General features: G+C 43.3%; 1 protein-coding gene across 3 annotated transcripts in view; it reads left to right on the top strand.

Moving 5' to 3' along the window:
• The window catches only part of LOC129812821 (lysosome membrane protein 2-like), a 58,644-nt gene that overhangs the window by 22,247 nt on the left and 15,015 nt on the right, over positions 1 to 21,382 (top strand). For all 3 annotated transcript variants that reach the window (XR_008753078.1, XR_008753079.1, XM_055864719.1), the window contains exons 3-7: positions 4,920 to 5,067; positions 5,168 to 5,359; positions 5,773 to 5,864; positions 12,055 to 12,174; positions 15,948 to 16,126. Coding sequence is in view for 1 of the 3 variants with exons in the window: in XM_055864719.1 (XP_055720694.1) it covers positions 4,920 to 5,067; positions 5,168 to 5,359; positions 5,773 to 5,864; positions 12,055 to 12,174; positions 15,948 to 16,126 (731 nt within the window). In the remaining 2 variants the exon portion in view is untranslated. The remainder of the gene's footprint in view (positions 1 to 4,919; positions 5,068 to 5,167; positions 5,360 to 5,772; positions 5,865 to 12,054; positions 12,175 to 15,947; positions 16,127 to 21,382) is intronic.

Here is a 21,382-nt window from a genome sequence, read left to right as displayed (position 1 = left end):
AACAAACGTGGCAAACCGAAACAGTCCTCTCTGGTGAAACGAACACAAAGACAGGAAACAACCACCCACAAAATCCCAACACAAAACAAGCCAACTAAATATGATTCCCAATCAGAGACAACACAAAACACCTGCCTCTGATTGAGAACCATATTAGGCCAAACCTAGAAACAGACAAACTAGACACACAACATAGAATGCCCACCCAGCTCACGTCCTGACCAACACTAAAACAAGTAAAACAGACAAGAATTATGGTCAGAACGTGACATTAGCAGATGTTATTGGTCACATACACATGGTTAGCAGATGTTATTGTGAGTGTAGTGAAATGCTTCTAGTTCCAACAATGCAGCAATATCTAACAAGTAATGTCTAACAAATCTACAACAAAACCTAATACACACAATCTAGTGAAGGAATGCGATAAGAATATATAAATATAAAAATATATGGATGAGCAGGGACAGAGCGGCTAAGATGCAATAGATAGTATAGAATAGATAGTGTAGGATGCAGTATACAGTATATACATATGAGATGAGTAATGTGAGATATGTAAACATACTTAAAGTGGCGTTATTAAAGTGACTAGTGTTCCATTTATTAAAGTGGCCGATGATTTCAAGTCTGTAGGTAGGCAGCCGCCTCTCTGTGCTAGTGATGGCTGTTTAACAATCTGATGGCCTTGAGAGAGAAGCTGTTTTGCAATCTCTCTGTCCCAGCTTTGATGCACCTGTACTGACCTTGCCTTCTGGATGAAAGAGGGGTGAACAGGTAGTGGCTCGGGTGGTTATTTATCTTTTTGCCTACCTGTGACATCGGGTGTTGTAGGTGTCCCCCAGAGAGGTCCCCCAGAGGTATCATCCCCCAGAGACTATCACCCCAACCTTAATTTATGAACCTTATGTAAACATTCTGTCTCAAACACAGGCCTCGTATATACCTCGCCTCCTGCTACAAATACATTTGCACATGTAGCATTCCATCTAACCCATAACACAATAGTCACTATTTAGTCCATTTTTTAAAAGTAGATCGTCATTTCATCGTCAATGATGAGAGAAGTGGGTTATCGCTGTTAATGCACCAAAGGACGCTCTCTAAAACAAATATCAACGTCCATAGCTAGAGCAACAAACATAAGTTTTACAGCAGGCACACTTGATGTCAGAATAATCTGGTTTCTTGACCTAACCTAATTACCTAGTCTGGATAATCTGGTTTCTTGACCTAACCTAAGTACCTAGTCAGGATAATCTGGGTTCTTAACCTAACCTTATTACCTAGTCAGGATATTCTGGGTTCTTAACCTAACCTAATTACCTAGTCAGGATAATCTGGGTTCTTATCCTAACCTAATTACCTAGTCAGGATAATCTAGTTTCTTAACCTAACCTAATTACCTGGTCAGGATAATCTGGCTTCTTAACCTAACCTAATTACCTAGTCAGGATAATCTGGGTTCTTATCCTAACCTAATTACCTAGTCAGGATAATCTGGCTGCTTAACCTAACCTAATTACCTAGTCAGGATAATCTGGTTTCTTAACCTAACCTAATTACATAGTCAGGATAATCTGGGTTCTTAACCTAACCTAATTACCTAGTCAGGATAATCTAGTTTCTTAACCTAACCTAATTACCTGGTCAGGATTAGCTGTCTTCTTAACCTAACCTAATTACCTAGTCAGGATAATCTAGTTTCTTAACCGAACCTTATTACCTGGTCAGGATTATCTGTCTTCTTAACCTAACCTTATTACCTAGTCAGGATAATCTGGGTTCTTAATCTAACCTAATTACATTTACATTTAAGTCATTTAGCAGACGCTCTTATCCAGAGCGATTTACAAATTACCTAGTCAGTATAATCTGTGTTCTTACCCGAACCTAATTACCTAGTCAAGATAATCTGGCTTCTTAACCTAACCTAATTACCTAGTCAGGATAATCTAGTTTCTTAACCTAACCTAATTACCTAGTCAGGATAATCTGGGTTCTTAACCTAACCTAATTACCTAGTCAGGATAATCTAGTTTCTTAACCTAACCTAAGTACCTAGTCAGGATAATCTGGGTTCTTAACCTAACCTAATTACCTAGTCAGGATAATCTAGTTTCTTAACCTAACCTAATTACCTGGTCAGGATTATCTGTCTTCTTAACCTAACCGTATTACCTAGTCAGGATAATCTGGGTTCTTAACCTAACCTAATTACCTAGTCAGGATAATCTGGCTTCTTAACCGAACTTTATTACCTAGTCAGGATAATCTGGTTTCTTAACCTAACCGAATTACCTAGTCAGGATAATCTGGCTTCTTAACCTAACCTAATTACATAGTCAGGATAATCTGGGTTCTTAACCTAACCTAATTACCTAGTCAGGATAATCTGGGTTCTTAACCTAACCTAATTACATAGTCAGGATAATCTGGGTTCTTAACCTAACCTAATTACCTAGTCAGGATAATCTGGGTTCTTAACCTAACCTAATTACCTAGTCAGGATAATCTGGCTTCTTAACCAAACTTTATTACCTAGTCAGGATAATCTGGTTTCTTAACCTAACCGAATTACCTAGTCAGGATAATCTGGCTTCTTAACCTAACCTAATTACCTAGTCAGGATAATCTAGTTTCTTAACCTAACCTAATTACCTAGTCAGGATAATCTGGCTGCTTAACCTAACCTAATTACCTAGTCAGGATAATCTGGTTTCTTAACATAACCTAATTACATAGTCAGGATAATCTGGGTTCTTAACCTAACCTAATTACCTAGTCAGGATAATCTAGTTTCTTAACCTAACCTAATTACCTGGTCAGGATTAGCTGTCTTCTTAACCTAACCTAATTACCTAGTCAGGATAATCTAGTTTCTTAACCGAACCTTATTACCTGGTCAGGATTATCTGTCTTCTTAACCTAACCTTATTACCTAGTCAGGATAATCTGGGTTCTTAATCTAACCTAATTACATTTACATTTAAGTCATTTAGCAGACGCTCTTATCCAGAGCGATTTACAAATTACCTAGTCAGTATAATCTGTGTTCTTACCCGAACCTAATTACCTAGTCAAGATAATCTGGCTTCTTAACCTAACCTAATTACCTAGTCAGGATAATCTAGTTTCTTAACCTAACCTAATTACCTAGTCAGGATAATCTGGGTTCTTAACCTAACCTAATTACCTAGTCAGGATAATCTAGTTTCTTAACCTAACCTAAGTACCTAGTCAGGATAATCTGGGTTCTTAACCTAACCTAATTACCTAGTCAGGATAATCTAGTTTCTTAACCTAACCTAATTACCTGGTCAGGATTATCTGTCTTCTTAACCTAACCGTATTACCTAGTCAGGATAATCTGGGTTCTTAACCTAACCTAATTACCTAGTCAGGATAATCTGGTTTCTTAACCTAACCGAATTACCTAGTCAGGATAATCTGGCTTCTTAACCTAACCTAATTACATAGTCAGGATAATCTGGGTTCTTAACCTAACCTAATTACCTAGTCAGGATAATCTGGGTTCTTAACCTAACCTAATTACCTAGTCAGGATAATCTGGCTTCTTAACCAAACTTTATTACCTAGTCAGGATAATCTGGTTTCTTAACCTAACCGAATTACCTAGTCAGGATAATCTGGCTTCTTAACCTAACCTAATTACCTAGTCAGGATAATCTAGTTTCTTAACCTAACCTAATTACCTAGTCAGGATAATCTAGTTTCTTAACCTAACCTAATTACCTGGTCAGGATTATCTGTCTTCTTAACCTAACCTTATTACCTAGTCAGGATAATCTGGGTTCTTAACCTAACCTAATTGCCTAGTCAGTATAATCTGGGTTCTTAACCAAACCTTATTACCTAGTCAAGATAATCTGTCTTCTTAACCTAACCTAATTGCCTAGTCAGTATAATCTGGCTTCTTAACCTAACCTAGTTACATAGTCAGGATAATCTGGGTTCTTAACCTAACCTAATTACCTAGTCAGGATAATCTAGTTTCTTAACCTAACCTAATTACCTAGTCAGGATAATCTGGGTTCTTAACCTAACCTAATTACCTAGTCAGGATAATCTAGTTTCTTAACCTAACCTAATTACCTGGTCAGGATTATCTGTCTTCTTAACCTAACCTTATTACCTAGTCAGGATAATCTGGGTTCTTAACCTAACCTAATTGCCTAGTCAGTATAATCTGGGTTCTTAACCGAACCTAATTACCTGGTCAAGATAATCTGTCTTCTTAACCTAACCTAATTACCTAGTCAGGATAATTTAGTTTCTTAACCTAACCTTATTACCTAGTCAGGATAATCTGGGTTCTTAACCTAACCTAATTACCTAGTCAGGATAATCTAGTTTCTTAACCTAACCTAATTACCTAGTCAGGATAATCTGGCTTCTTAACCTAACCTAATTACCTAGTCAGGATAATCTGGCTTCTTAACCGAACTTTATTATCTAATCAGGATAATCTGGTTTCTTAACCTAACCTAATTACCTAGTCAGGATAATCTGGCTTCTTAACCTAACCTAATTACATAGTCAGGATAATCTGGGTTCTTAACCTAACCTAATTACCTAGTCAGGATAATCTAGTTTCTTAACCTAACCTAATTACCTGGTCAGGATTATCTGTCTTCTTAACCTAACCTAATTACCTAGTCAGGATAATCTGGGTTCTTAACCTAACCTAATTGCCTAGTCAGGATAATCTGGGTTCTTAACCTAATTACCTAGTCTGTTTTTTTCGATTTGTAATGGAATATGTTGAAATAGTTATGCATTATATTGCAAAAAGTGTATGTTGGGTAAGTTTGGCAGTTGCTTTGTCAAGTTGTACAGGCCCAAGGAAAATGTGATGTTTGCCGAGACTGACTTTCCCCTTGTCTGCTCTGTTCCAGGGAGTACAGGCCCAAGGATAATGTGACTTTTGTAGACAATGGGACCAGAGTGTCTGCCTACCAACCCAAGACATTTGTGTTCCTGCCAGAGCGCTCTGTAGGTGATCCTGATTATGACATGATCACAACCATCAATATCCCAGCTGTGGTGAGTAACCGGGTTTTCAGTGTTTTCAGGTTGTGCTGAGTAAACAGGTTTTTCAGGTTCAAATCCCCCCCCCCCCCCCCCTCCCCTCCCCCTTCCTCAGGCGGTGATGAACAAGGTGAAGGATAGTTTCTGGAAGAGTTCGATGGTATCCGTCTGGATGAACTCCCTGCGTGTGGGCATTTTCATGACGCGCTCTGTCAACGAGCTGCTGTGGGGCTTCAAGGACCCTCTGTTGTCCCGCATCCATCCCATTAACCCAGAGATCGATGAGTACTTTGGCCTAATGTACAAGGTAGGTGTCCACGGAGTCAATACAAAATGAAGAATTTGACCTACTCAGTTCCTCGCTAAGTTCTGTAAATAACTATTTGGGTACTGTAGCCTAGGACATTTACATTTAAGTCATTTAGCAGACGCTCTTATCCAGAGCGACTTACAAATTGGAAAGTTCATACATATTCACCCTGGTCCCCCCGTGGGAATTGAACCCTGGGCCCCCCGTGGGAATTGAACCCACAACCCTGGCGTTGCAAGCTGGCGTTGCAAGTTGGACTTGACATGATATATTGTCAATGGTCGCTGCCACCTGTTGTGTCTGCTGGGGGTTGCCATGGCCACCTAAAGTCCTGTGTGGTGCTCAAATAATAAGAAAAGAAAAGAAAATATGCACTTTAAAATGATTTTCATTCTTTTCCCACTCTGTAGAAAAATGGAAGCAATGATGGTGAATTTGTTTATCATACCGGGGAGGCGGACTTCATGGACTACGGCAGGGTAGCCACGTTTAAAGGAGAAAGGTACCAAAACATATAAACATATATACATCATCTAACTGTCTGCTACATTACATACTGTACCTGCACATCCTCTGTCTGCTACATTACATACTGTACCTGCACATCCTCTGTCTGCTACATTACATACTGTACCTGCACATCCTCTAACTGTCTGCTACATTACATACTGTACCTGCACGTCCTCTGTCTGCTACATTACATACTGTACCTGCACATCCTCTGTCTGCTACATTACATACTGTACCTGCACATCCTCTGTCTGCTACATTACATACTGTACCTGCACGTCCTCTGTCTGCTACATTACATACTGTACCTGCACATCCTCTGTCTGCTACATTACATACTGTACCTGCCCATCCTCTGTCTGCTACATTACATACTGTACCTGCACATCCTCTAACTGTCTGCTACATTACATACTGTACCTGCACGCCATCTAACTGTCTGCTACATTACATACTGTACCTGCACATCCTCTGTCTGTGTCACGATCGTGTGGCGGATTGATGGACCAAAACGCAGCTTTTGGAAAGTAAGCCATCTTCTTTTATTTTAAAAGATGACGAAAAATAAACACGACACGAAACACTTTAACAAAACGAACAAAACAACAAACGACCGTGAAGCTAAATAACGTTGTGCACTTACACACACAGGCTACAAACGTTCTGACATAGACAATTACTCACAACCAATGAGAGCCTATGGCTACCCTAAATAAGGCTCCCAATCAGAGACAACCGAAATCAGCTGTCTCTAATTGGGAACTCATTCAGGTAACCATAGACTCTCCTAGACAACTAAACATACATAGACAACACTAGACACATGTACTCCACACAAACCCATATCCTATACCCAACAACCCCTTTACCATAAAAACACCCAAAACCAACAAAACACAAACATTCCCCATGTCACACCCTGACCTAACTAAAATAATAAAGAAAACAAAGAATACTAAGGCCAGGGCGTGACAGTCTGCTACATTACATACTGTACCTGCACATCCTCTGTCTGCTACATTACATACTGTACCTGCACGTCATCAAACTGTCTGCTACATTACATACTGTACCTGCACGTCATCAAACTGTCTGCTACATTACATACTGTACCTGCACATCCTCTGTCTGCTACATTACATACTGTACCTGCACGCCATCTAACTATCTGCTACATTACATACTGTACCTGCACATCATCTAACTGTCTGCTACATTACATACTGTACCTGCACATCCTCTGTCTGCTACATTACATACTGTACCTGCACATCCTCTGTCTGCTACATTACATACTGTACCTGCACATCCTCTGTCTGCTACATTACATACTGTACCTGCACGTCATCTAACTGTCTGCTACATTACATACTGTACCTGCACATCCTCTGTCTGCTACATTACATACTGTACCTGCACATCCTCTGTCTGCTACATTACATACTGTACCTGCACATCCTCTGTCTGCTACATTACATACTGTACCTGCACGTCCTCTGTCTGCTACATTACATACTGTACCTGCACGCCATCTAACTGTCTGCTACATTACATACTGTACCTGCACATCCTCTGTCTGCTACATTACATACTGTACCTGCACGCCATCTAACTGTCTGCTACATTACATACTGTACCTGCACATCCTCTGTCTGCTACATTACATACTGTACCTGCACGCCATCTAACTGTCTGCTACATTACATACTGTACCTGCACATCCTCTGTCTGCTACATTACATACTGTACCTGCACGTCCTCTGTCTGCTACATTACATACTGTACCTGCACATCCTCTAACTGTCTGCTACATTACATACTGTACCTGCACATCCTCTGTCTGCTACATTACATACTGTACCTGCACGTCCTCTGTCTGCTACATTACATACTGTACCTGCACGCCATCTAACTGTCTGCTACATTACATACTGTACCTGCACGTCCTCTGTCTGCTACATTACATACTGTACCTGCACGCCATCTAACTGTCTGCTACATTACATACTGTACCTGCACATCCTCTGTCTGCTACATTACATACTGTACCTGCACGTCCTCTGTCTGCTACATTACATACTGTACCTGCACATCCTCTGTCTGCTACATTACATACTCTACCTGCACATCCTCTGTCTGCTACATTACATACTGTACCTGCACATCCTCTGTCTGCTACATTACATACTGTACCTGCACATCCTCTGTCTGTTACATTACATACTGTACCTGCACGCCATCTAACTGTCTGCTACATTACATACTGTACCTGCACGTCCTCTGTCTGCTACATTACATACTGTACCTGCACGCCATCTAACTGTCTGCTACATTACATACTGTACCTGCACATCCTCTGTCTGCTACATTACATACTGTACCTGCACGCCATCTAACTGTCTGCTACATTACATACTGTACCTGCACGTCATCTAACTGTCTGCTACATTACATACTGTACCTGCACGTCCTCTGTCTGCTACATTACATACTGTACCTGCACGTCATCTAACTGTCTGCTACATTACATACTGTACCTGCACGTCATCTAACTGTCTGCTACATTACATACTGTACCTGCACATCATCTAACTGTCTGCTACATTACATACTTTACCTGCACGTCCTCTGTCTGCTACATTACATACTGTACCTGCACGTCATCTAACTGTCTGCTACATTACATACTGTACCTGCACATCCTCTGTCTGCTACATTACATACTGTACCTGCACGCCATTTAACTGTCTGCTACATTACATACTGTACCTGCACATCCTCTGTCTGCTACATTACATACTGTACCTGCACGCCATCTCCTCAGAACACACCCTAGATCAACACTTGTATTTGATGATGAGAAACCCATCATTGAGTAACTCTCTTGTGTAAACGACTGGAACGAAACAGCCGGTTTCCTAAGACCTTCTACATACTGCGAGAGAGTAACAGAGGACAGGGCTTGCATCCCAAATTGCTCACTATTATCTATGTAGTGCACTACTTTTGACCAGAGCCCCTATTGGCGGCCCTGGTCCAAAGTAGTGCTCTGTATTAGGAAATAGGGTTCCATTTGGAATGTGGATCAGGGGTCTGCAGCACCAGAGAGATAGAGAATCTCCCCAGAGGCCCCTAGCCTAGCCAGAACACAGAGCTGTGTGATTGTCACATTCTGGTATTTGGCCCTGTTAGAAAAGACTCAATGAGAACTTCCCGTTAGCTATCTTCTCACGTCCTGCTAGAGTGTCCGTATGTACGCAGGCAGCATCTTTTCCTTCTTCGCCTTTGATTAGATTGATGGCTTCAGACTTCTAAACTTGAAATTGAGAAATATCCTTGTTGATGGTACTGAGGGAGAGAGGGGAATGCAGAACTTTTACGTTCTGTCAGAACATGTTATTGTTAGATATCAGGTATCCTATGGAAAGGAGAAGGACCACAGTCTGGTTTCTACACCAGAAGTTAATGGTTATCTGTAGGAGGTTTGTATATCGTGAGGTCAATTCAGGTTGGATATGAACCAGGGGAATGTTACTGAGTAAAGGAAAGGCCATCACATGGGTGTGGTTACTGATAAGGGTGGAGAGATGTGCAGTAGTGAGGAATGGGGCCCGAGGTTAGGTCAGGTCACAAACCCGGATCCGGGATCCCCCCCAATCAAAAAAGCTGACTAGCCTAGCCTAAAGCCACAGGGATATCATATAATAAAATGTTCATGAAATCACAAGTCCAAGACACCAAATGAAAGATACACATCTTGTGAATCCAGCCATGATTTCGGATTTTTAAAATGTTTTACAGGGAAGACACAATATGTATTTCTATTAGCTAACCACCATAGCAAAAGACACAACTTTTTTTTCCCACCATTTTTTTCCTGCATAGGTAGCTATCACAAATTCGACCAAATAAAGATATAAATAGTCACTAACCAAGAAACAACTTAATCAGATGACAGTCTGATAACATATTTATTGTATAGCATATGTGTTGTTCGAAAAATGTGCCTATTTCAGGTATAAATCATAGTTTTACATTGCAGCCACCATCACAACTCTCACCAAAGCAACTAGAATAACTACAGAGAGCAACGTGAATTACCTAAATACTCATCATAAAACATTTATGATAAATACACAGCGTACAGCAAATGAAAGACAAAGATCTTGTGAATCCAGACAATATTTCAGATTCTTTAAGTGTTTTACAGCGAAAACACAATTTAGCATTATATTAGCTTACTACAATAGCCAACCACACAGCAGCATTGATTCATGCACGTTAGCGATAGCGAATAAACCAGCAAAAGATATTACATTTTTCACTAACCTTCTCAAAACTTCATCAGATGACAGTCCTATAACATCATATTACACAATACATATATTGTTTGTTCGAAAATGTGCATATTTAGCGGCACAAATCGTGGTTATACAATGAGAATAGTAGCCAAGCTGCAAAGAAAATGTCGGGAGAAATCTTGGGAGAGGCACCTAATCTAATCAATAACTAATCATTAACTTGACTAAAAAATACAGGTTGGACAGCAAATGAAAGATACATTAGTTCTTAATGCAACCGCTGTGTTAGATTTTTTAAATTAACGTTACTACGACATACAGCGTGCGTTAAAGCGAGACCGCACCGAAATTAATGGCGAAATAGTAGTTTTACATTTTTCAACAGAACAACGAATTAACATCATAAATAGTTCTTACTTTTTGATGAGCTTCCATCAGAATCTTGGGCAAGTTGTCCTTTGTCCAGAAGAATCGTTGCTCGGTTGTAGATTGTCGCCTTCAACTTTGGAATTAGCAGTAAACATTAGCCATGTGGCGAAGACGTGTCCAACTCACTATAACGCAGCACTAAGAAAATTCAGAAAATCGCAAAATACTGATATAAACTGATATAACTCGGTTTAAAATAACTACATTGTGACGTTTTTAACACCTATATCGAATAAAATCAGAGCCGGATATATCTAAGGCCTATAACGAGAGCTTTCCAGAATGCCATCCTGAGGTCTGTCTCGCGTCATGGCGAACGTTGAAAAGAGTGCCCCCCGGTTCCAAGAGCCCTTATATGGCCTCAGATCTGCCTAGCAACTCCATTCCAATTCTCACTGCTTGCTGACATCTAGGGGAAGGCGTATGAAGTGCATGTCGACCAATAGAATACATGCAAATTAATAAACTGACCCTAGAACAGAGTGCCCGATTTCAGATTTCTCACTTCCTGACAGGAAGTTTGCTCCAACTTGAGTTCTGTTTTACTCACAGATATAATTCAAACGGTTTTAGAAACTAGAGAGTGTTTCTAAAACACTATCCAATAGTAATAATAATATGCATATTGTACGAGCAAGAATTGAGTATGAGGCAGTTTAATTTGGGAACACATTTTTACAAAGTGAAAACAGCGCCCCATATTGACAAGAAGATTAAGGGAGAAGGAACAGTTCACATCACTTAACTTCCTGCCCCACCTAAAGTGGGGTGTGCTGGTAGAAACATGTCTTTGTCTGTTCAGCTGTCAGCTGTCTGACCCATTGGGTGAATAAACTTGGTTCGAGCTTTTCCCCTAGTCGTCCGTTAGTTTTTTTTACTCTGTTCTAGAACCTGACAAGATAAAGCACAAACGTGTGTTAACATTCTATCTCAAGGCCATCAGACTGTTCAATAGTCATCACTAGCCGACTACCACCCAGCTACTCAGAGGCTGCTGCCTTATATAGACATGGAATTACTGGTCACTTTAATAATGAAACACTAGTCACTTTAATAATGTGTATATACTGCTTTACTCATCTCATATGTATATGCTGTATTATCTACTACTGTATTTTAGTCAACGCCACTCCAACATTGCTCGTCTTAATATTTATATATTTATTATATTTCATTCTTTTACTTTTAGATTTGTGTGTATTGTTGTGATTTGTTAGATACTATTGTGCTGTTGGAGCTAGAAACACAAGCATTTCGCTACACCCGTAATAACATCTGCTAAACATGTGTACGTGACCAATTGATTTGATTTGATTTGATGTAATACAGTATTTGATGAGTCATATAAACCTAAACAATCAAACATTGGGCTAGACGGTGCTTTTTGTATTTCATAGGTATTAGATTCTTCCTTTAATTGAGTTACATTTAGAAATAAATATTGTGTTTCAGTAAACTGAGCCTGTGGACGTCTGAACAGAGTAATATGATCAACGGTACGGACGGCAGTGCCTTCCACCCCCTGCTGTCCAAGACGGAGAGACTGTACATCTTCAGTCCTGACCTGTGCAGGTAGGCTACAGCGCAGAAAACTGAGTACGCGTCATGTCACAACGAAACAGATGAAACAGTATGTGAAAGGTCACTAAAAACGCACCATTTTTAAAACAGGAGGTTTGGGAGTCGATTCCATTTCAATTCAAGTCAATACAGGAAGTATTGCTTTTATATAAGGAAATAGAATTGCCCCCCCCCCCCCCCAACCCTGCTAAATAATATCATAGGTCACTGGAACTTCCACGACACACAGTCTCCCTGTGGTAGAAGGATCCCACGAGAATGTTGTCTCTCAGTCTCTCACCAATGGCCTGATAGAGCTCTCCTCATTGTTGACTTTTCAGCTGGTTAGGATGTGAGTGCTGATGAGGTAGTGGGACATCAGCCTTCCATCTCCTGCTGTTCAAGAAGGAACGAGTCTTCACCACTTACCTGTGCAGGAACAGTACAAAGTACAGAATTCAGATTATGCCTGAACAGAACAGATCATTTAATAAATGGTAGGATTTGGATCAATTAAATTTCCCGATTTAATAAAAACAATCAAAAGCTTAGACATACTTCATTCATTGAAATGTTATTGACCCCAAAACAACCTTGCTAAACTGTATATCAAAGTTCCACTGAAAACAAATGTACCCCTTTTAAGTTTACTGTTCAATACAGTTTCCCTGTGTTAAAAGGATCTCACTAGAACAGCGATGTTTCATATTGAGCAATGGCCTGTGTTCTTCTGACCTTTCACACGGTTAGGATGTGAGTGCTGATGAGGTAGTGGGTTATTCTGGGCCCTACAACCTCGCCTCAGCAGAAGGGGAAGTAATATTTTATTAGTGTCAGGGGAATAATGTGTTCACATGACAGGGATCTTGTGAGATGGTTATCATCATAACATCCTGGTAATTTACACACTGCTACAGCTAGCTTTACCTCCCTACGGCCCTCGTCCAGCTAGCTTTACCTCCCTATGGCCCTCGTCCAGCTAGCTTTACCTCCCTGAGCCCTCGTCAAGCTAGCTTTACCTCCCTATGGCCCTCGTCCAGCTAGCTGTACCTCCCTATGGCCCTCGTCCAGCTAGCTTTACCTCCCTATGGCCCTCGTCCAGCTAGCTTTACCTTCCTACGGCCCTCGTTCAGCTAGCTTTACCTCCCTATGGCCCTCGTCCAGCTAGCTTTACCTCCCTATGGCCCTCGTCCAGCTAGCTTTACCTCCCTATGGCCCTCGTCCAGCTAGCTGTACCTCCCTATGGCCCTCGTCCAGCTAGCTTTACCTCCCTATGGCCCTCGTCCAGCTAGCTGTACCTCCCTACGGCCCTCGGCCCTCGTCCAGCTAGCTGTACCTCCCTATGGCCCTCGTCCAGCTAGCTGTACCTCCCTCTGGCCCTCGTCCAGCTAGCTTTACCTCCCTACGGCCCTCGTCCAGCTAGCTTTACCTCCCTACGGCCCTCGTCCAGCTAGCTTTACCTTCCTACGGGCCTCGTCCAGCTAGCTTTACCTCCCTATGGCCCTCGTCCAGCTAGCTTTACCTCCCTACGGACCTCGTCCAGCTAGCTTTACCTCCCTACGGACCTCGTCGAGCTAGCTTTACCTTCCTATGGCCCTCGTCCAGCTAGCTTTACCTCCCTATGGCCCTCGTCCAGCTAGCTGTACCTCCCTATGGCCCTCGTCCAGCTAGCTTTACCTCCCTATGGCCCTCGTCCAGCTAGCTGTACCTCCCTACGGCCCTCGGCCCTCGTCCAGCTAGCTGTACCTCCCTATGGCCCTCGTCCAGCTAGCTGTACCTCCCTCTGGCCCTCGTCCAGCTAGCTTTACCTCCCTACGGCCCTCATCCAGCTAGCTTTACCTCCCTACGGCCCTCGTCCAGCTAGCTTTACCTTCCTATGGGCCTCGTCCAGCTAGCTTTACCTCCCTATGGCCCTCGTCCAGCTAGCTGTACCTCCCTACGGACCTCGTCCAGCTAGCTTTACCTCCCTACGGACCTCGTCGAGCTAGCTTTACCTCCCTACGGCCCTCGTCCAGCTAGCTTTACCTCCCTACGGCCCTCGTCCAGTTAGCTGTACCTCCCTACGGACCTCGTCGAGCTAGCTTTACCTCCCTATGGTCTAATATAAATGTGTAGGATGAGTATTATTCTAGTGAGCTCCGCCCCGAACCAATACCCAGTGTTCTTTGCAGTTAATTTGTCATGTTCCATTTCACATCTACATTTTGGCCATTTAGTAGACATTCTTATCCAAAGTGACTTGCTCAACTAAGGTATTAAACAACAACATATCACAGTCATAGCAAGTAAAATGTTTTTGTAACTGTTACTGAGAATGCTGTTGGTGTTTGGGCCAGCTACTTACAAATGTATTTGTATTTGTAAATGTATTTTTACAAAATACGTGTATTTTAAAATACAAAATACGTGTATTTTAATTAAATACATTTCAAAATACAAGTATTTTGTGGTTTATTGAAGTATTTTGTGGTTTATTTCATTGTTCTTTATGGTATTTTTTAATCTGTATTTAGTCATTTTTACCCATCCCTGCGTGTATTTTGACACGCCCAATTAACCTCTTTGTATATCTACATGACTTTTCACCTAAATATATGAGACTCCCCCCTTGTTGTTGATTGGTGGAGTGTGTGGGTGGGGGGTCGGTCTATTTTAGTTGGGAACCTTGACCTAAAAAACAGGGACACGTCGACTACTGCGAACTTCCTCCCCCCTTTGTTCAGGACGGGCGGAAATGATCTGCTGGATTGGCGTGTGCATCTGCCATTTTCATCAGGAGCACATTTTTAACTCGTCACACCCTCCAATGGATGTTTGGAAAAACCCTATCACCTTCTTACACACATAAGTAGCAGCGACTGGTCATCTGTGTTATTGTGGCTGAAGGGGACATCCCACCTTCCACTGGTAACATCCCAAATGCCATCCTATTTCCTACATAGTGCACTATTTGACATTTGGGAAGCAGCCAGTGGCTCCCAGCCCACTTCCTGTTCTTTGTATCATATTTATAAAAGGAAGTTGTTGTTCCAGTCATTATTCATGTCCAACAACCTTTATATACACATTGTTTATACACACATTGTTTTGAGTATTACAGAAGAGCTGATGCACACCAGCAGATAGACTATTTGGCAATGATCCAAGGGGCAAGTCAACTGGAGGTACCAGTTTTGGGGTTAATTCCTGTTGCAATTTCACTTAACTTCCAAAGTTTATGCACTATGTTACACTGGGAGAATGTTACTCTCATGAAAAAAAGGTGTAAACATATGTCAATTTAGTTAAATAGCTAGCTAGTGCACAATTTGAGATGGTGGGTGGTGAGATTAGGGGATTCTGGGTTGTGAGATTAGGGGATTCTGGGTTGTGAGAAGTGGGGATTCTGGGTTGTGAGAATAGGGGATTCTGGGTTGTGAGATTAGGGGATTCTGGGTTGTGAGAATAGGGGATTCTGGGTTGTGAGATTAGGGGATTCTGGGTTGTGAGAATAGGGCATTCTGGGTTGTGAGATTAGGGGATTCTGGGTTGTGAGATTAGGGGAATGACATAATGATCAACTGGAGTTACCAGCAGGGTTTGGGTCAGTTCGATTCAGAATTTCAGTTTCCTTCCTGAATTGAAATGCAACGTAGTAGGAACTGTATAAAGTATGAACTGTGAAATATGAATCAAAAAACGGTAATATTTCTCAGTTCTCAGTTTCTTTTCAGACAGTAACGTCATGGTTTGGTTATTTGGTTGGTTGGTGGATTATTTAATTGATTGTTTGTTGTGATCCTCAGGTCCATCTTCATGGAGTTTGAGAAAGATGTGAAGGTGAAGGGGCTCCCAGCGTATCGTTTCACCCCTCCTCGTGATGTCCTGGCAAGCAAGGAAGAGAACCCAGCCAACGAAGGATTCTGTGTCTCCCCCAAAGAGTGCCTGGGCACCGGCTTGCTCAAAGTCAGCGTATGCCGAAAAGGTAGGTGCACCTCCACCCTACCTGTCTACCTGTCTACCTGTCTACCTGTCTACCTCCAGGTGTAGTAGGATCTACCTCCTGCTCTCTCCTCTCCTCTCCTCCAGGCGTAGTAGGGTCTACCTCCTCCTCTCTCCTCTCCTCTCCTCCAGGTGTAGTAGGGTCTACCTCCTCCTCTCTCCTCTCCTCTCCTCCAGGTGTAGTAGGGTCTACCTCCTCCTCTCCTCTCCTCCAGGTGTAGTAGGGTCTACCTCCTCCTCTCTCCTCTCCTCTCCTCCAGGTGTAGTAGGGTCTACCTCCTCCTCTCCTCTCCTCCAGGTGTAGTAGGGTCTACCTCATCCCCTCTCCTCTCCTCCAGGTGTAGTAGGGTCTACCTCCTCTCCTCTCCTCTCGGTGTAGTAGGGTCTACCTCCTCCCCTCTCCTCTCCTCCAGGTGTAGTAGGGTCTACCTCCTCTCCTCTCCTCCAGGTGTAGTAGGGTCTACCTCCTCTCCTCTCAGTGTAGTAGGGTCTACCTCCTCCCCTCTCCTCTCCTCCAGGTGTAGTAGGGTCTACCTCCTCTCCTCTCCTCCAGGTGTAGTAGGGTCTACCTCCTCTCCTCTCGGTGTAGTAGGGTCTACCTCCTCCCCTCTCCTCTCCTCCAGGTGTAGTAGGGTCTACCTCCTCTCCTCTCCTCCAGGTGTAGTAGGGTCTACCTCCTCTCCTCTCAGTGTAGTAGGGTCTACCTCCTCCCCTCTCCTCTCCTCCAGGTGTAGTAGGGTCTACCTCCTCTCCTCTCCTCCAGGTGTAGTAGGGTCTACCTCCTCTCCTCCAGGTGTAGTAGGGTCTACCTCCTCTCCTCTCCTCCAGGTGTAGTAGGGTCTACCTCCTCTCCTCCAGGTGTAGTAGGGTCTACCTCCTCTCCTCTCCTACAGGTGTAGTAGGGTCTACCTCCTCTCCTCTCGGTGTAGTAGGGTCTACCTCCTTCTCTCTTCTCTCCTCTCCTCCAGGTGTAGTAGGGTCTACCTCCTCTCCTCTCCTCCAGGTGTAGTAGGGTCCTGCTCCTCCTCTCTCCTCTCCTCCAGGTGTAGTAGGGTCTACCTCCTCTCCTCTCCTCTCCTCCAGGTGTAGTAAGGTCTACCTCCTCTCTCCTCTCCTCCAGGTGTATTTGTATTTATTATGGATCCCCATTAGATGCTGTCAAAGCAGCAGCTATTCTTCCTGGCGTCCATCAAAATTAAGGCCGTTTATACAATTTAAAAAATATTACAATACATTCACAGATTTCACAATACACTGTTTGCCCTCAGGCCCTTACTCCACCACTACAACATATCCACAGTACTAAATCCATGTGAATGTATAGTGCGTATGTTATCGTGTGTGTGTGTGTGTGTGTGTGTGTGTGTGCCAATGTTTGTGTTGCTTCACAGTCCCCACTTTTCCATAAGGTTTTTTTAAATCTGTTTTTTAAATGTAATTTTACTGCTTGCCTCAGTCACTTAATGTGGATTAGAATTCCATTTAGTCATGGCTCTATGAAGTACTGTGTGCATCCCATAGTCTGTTCTGGACTTGGGGACTGTGAAGAGACCTCTTGCGGCATGTCTTGTGGGGTATGCATGGGTGTCCGAGCTGTGTGCCAGTAGTTTAGACAGACTGCTCGGTACATTCAACATGTCAATACCTCTCACAAATAAAAGTACAGATGAAGTCAATCTCTCCTTCACTTTGAGCCAGGAGACATTGCCATAAATATTATTAATATTAGCTCTCTGTGTACTTCCAAGGGCTAGCCATGCTGCCCTGTTCTGAGCCAATTACAATTTTCCTAAGTCCTTTTCTGTGGCACCTGACCACACAACTGAACAGTAGTCAAGGTGCGACAAAACTAAGGCCTGTAGGACCTGCCTTGTTGTTAGTGTTGTTAAGAAGGCAGAGCATCGCTTTATTATAGACAGACTTCTCCCCATCTTAGCTACTGTTGCATCAATATGTTTTGACCATGACAGTTTACAATCTAGGGTTACTCCAAGCAGTTTAGTCATATCAACTTGCTCAATTTCCACATTATTTTTTACAAAATTTAGTTGAGGTTTAAGGTTTAGTGAGTGTTTTGTTGCAAGTACAATGCTTTTAGTTTTAGAAATATTTAGGGCTAACTTATTCCTTGCCACCCACTCTGAAACTAACTTGCAGCTCTTTGTTATGTGTTGCAGTCATTTCAGTCGCTGTAGTAGCTGACATGTATAGTGTTGAGTCATCCGCATACATAGAAACTCTGGCTTTACTCAAAGTCAGTGGCATGACCTTAGTAAAAATTGAATAAGCAAGGGGCCTAAACAGCTACCCTGGGGAATTCCTGATTCTAACTGGATTATATGTGTAACTCTGTGTTGTTGTCTGTTCACACTGCTATGCTTTATCTTGGCCAGGTCGCAGTTGCAAATGAGAACTTGTTCTCAACTAGCCTACCTGGTTAAATAAAGGTGAAATAAAAAAAAAATAAAAAAAATATTTGAGAGGCTTCCATTAAAGAACACCCTCTGTGTTCTGTTAGGCAGGTAACTCTTTATCAACATTTTAGCAGGGGGTGTAAAGCCATAACACATACGTTTTTCCAGCAGCAGACTATGATCAATAATGTCAAAAGCTGCACTGAAGTCTAACAAGACAGCCACCACAATCATTTTATCATCAATTTCTCTCAGCCAATAGGGTCTACCTCCTCCTCTCTCCTCTCCTCTCCTCCAAGTGTAGTAAGGTCTACCTCCTCTCCTCTCCACCAGGTGTGGTAGGGCCTTTTCATTTTACTCCAGGTCAGTTCAGGAGACAAATTGAAATATGATCAATATATGGATTGGTTCAATATTTCATACGTATAAATATGATGTAACATTAAAATCTCACTCATATCTCCCCCAATGTCTTCTGTTGTCCTCCCAAACCCCAGAATACACACACACACATGTGATTCAGCTCCCCTCTGACTCTACCTCCCCAAAACCACCTGACCAGGCCTGACCCACTAACTGAGTAGGCTGGTTGCCGGGCGGGACGGCGGTAAGCCCTGTCACCTGACTGTGGTCCGGGGAGGAGCAGTTAGTTCTTCTAATCTCCTAGGGTGCACTACTTTAGACCAGAGCCCTATGGAACACTATTCCCTATGTAGTGCACTACTTTAGACCAGAGCCCTATGGCACCCTTATCCCTATATAGTACACTACTTTAGACCAGAGCCCTATGGAACCCTATTCCCTATATAGTACACTACTTTAGACCAGGGCCCATAGTAGTGCACTATGTAGGGAATAGGATGCCATTTCAGACGCAACCCTCGTGTCCACGGTTGTGTCTGCCCAGTAAGTGTCTCACAGGTGATTGACTGGATGCATTAGTGGGTTTGCCAAGGTTAACATGCCAAAGGAAACAAACACACTCACTCACTCACTCATTCACTCACTCACTCACTCACTCACTCACCCACGTTTAGAAGAGAGCAAACCCTTTAATTGACCCGTGTGTGGATCGGCGTCGTTCACCATCAGGCCTGGTTTCAAATAATTCCAAATACTTTATCTGAGCTTGATTGAGCTTGCCTGGCTTAAAGGGATACCTCAGATTTGATCTACTTCCCCAGAGTCAGATGAACTCATGGATACAATTTTTATGTCACTGCATGCAATATGAAGGAAGTTAAAAGGTAGTTTCGCGAGCCAATGCTAACTAGCGTTAGCGCACTGACTGGAAGTCTATGGAATTTGCTAGCAACTTCCTTCAAACTGCACACAGAGACATGAAAAGGGTATCTACAATGTCATCTGACTCTGGGGAAGTAGATAATGGGCCTCGTTGGCAAAATCCCAAAGTATCCCTTTAAATTGGACCAATAGAATAGTCTCAATGGCTGATCAGGCAAGCTAGAGCGAACGGTCAGGTTTTTGAACCCAGGTCTGTCCATCGTCTTTTTTATTTATTTTTTTATTTCACCTTTATTTAACCAGGTAGGCCAGTTGAGAACAAGTTCTCATTTGCAACTGCGACCTGGTCTGTCAGCCTTCCCCCTACTTCTGTTTAGTTCACATCATGATGACCGGGCAAGGACAGGGGAAGTGAGAGGGACATAGGTATTTGACCTTGTCTGCGTCCCATATGGCACCCTATTCTGTATGTAGTGCACTACTTTTGACCACTGCCATAGGGCTCTGGTACAATGTAGTGCACTATAATAGAGAATAGGGTGTGATTTGGGTCGCAGTTGGTATTATGAAGTTGAATGTGTGTTGCTATGCTAACGCCATCTCCATCAGGTGACTGTTGCCACAGCTTACCAAAACATGACCTCTGTTCTACTTACCCCACACGTACTGTAACGTAATAGGGAATAGGGTGCCATTTGGGAGGCAGTCCTATAGTACCACACAGTGGACTCATTGGAGGGAAAGTAGACTAGAGGGACTAGCTGTCCCCTGAGGGGAGAGGGACTAGCTGTCTTCTGAGGGGAGAGGGACTAGCTGTCTTCTGAGCGTGGGAGGGATTAGCTGTCCTCTGAGGAGAGAGGGACTAGCTGTCCTCTGAGGGGAGAGGGACTAGCTGTCCTCTGAGGGGAGAGGGACTAGCTGTCTTCTGAGCGTGGGAGGGACTAGCTGTCTTCTGAGCGTGGGAGGGACTAGCTGTCTTCTGAGCGTGGGAGGGACTAGCTGTCTTCTGAGCGTGGGAGGGACTAGCTGTCTTCTGAGGTGAGAGGGACTAGCTGTCCTCTGAGGGGAGAGGGACTAGCTGTCCTCTGAGGGGAGAGGGACTAGCTGTCCTCTGAGGGGAGAGGGACTGGCTGTCCTCTGAGGGGAGAGGGACTAGCTGTCTTCTGAGTGGAGAGGGACTAGCTGTCTTCTGAGGGGAGAGGGACTAGCTGTCCTCTGAGGGGAGAGGGACTGGCTGTCCTCTGAGGGGAGAGGGACTAGCTGTCTTCTGAGTGGAGAGGGACTAGCTGTCTTCTGAGGGGAGAGGGACTAGCTGTCCTCTGAGGGGAGAGGGACTAGCTGTCTTCTGAGGGGAGAGGGACTAGCTGTCTTCTGAGGGGAGAGGGACTAGCTGTATTCTGAGGTGAGAGGGACTAGCTGTATTCTGAGGTGAGAGGGACTAGCTGTCCTCTGAGGGGAGACGGACTAGCTGTCCTTTGAGGGGAGAGGGACTAGCTGTCTTCTGAGGGGAGAGGGACTAGCTGTCCTCTGAGGGGAGAGGGACTAGCTGTCTTCTGAGGGGAGAGGGACTAGCTGTCCTC

The sequence above is a fragment of the Salvelinus fontinalis genome, chromosome 2 (genome assembly GCF_029448725.1).
Source record: "Salvelinus fontinalis isolate EN_2023a chromosome 2, ASM2944872v1, whole genome shotgun sequence".
Classification (NCBI taxonomy): Eukaryota; Metazoa; Chordata; class Actinopteri; order Salmoniformes; family Salmonidae; genus Salvelinus; species Salvelinus fontinalis.
This window is presented reverse-complemented; position numbering and strand designations above follow the sequence as displayed.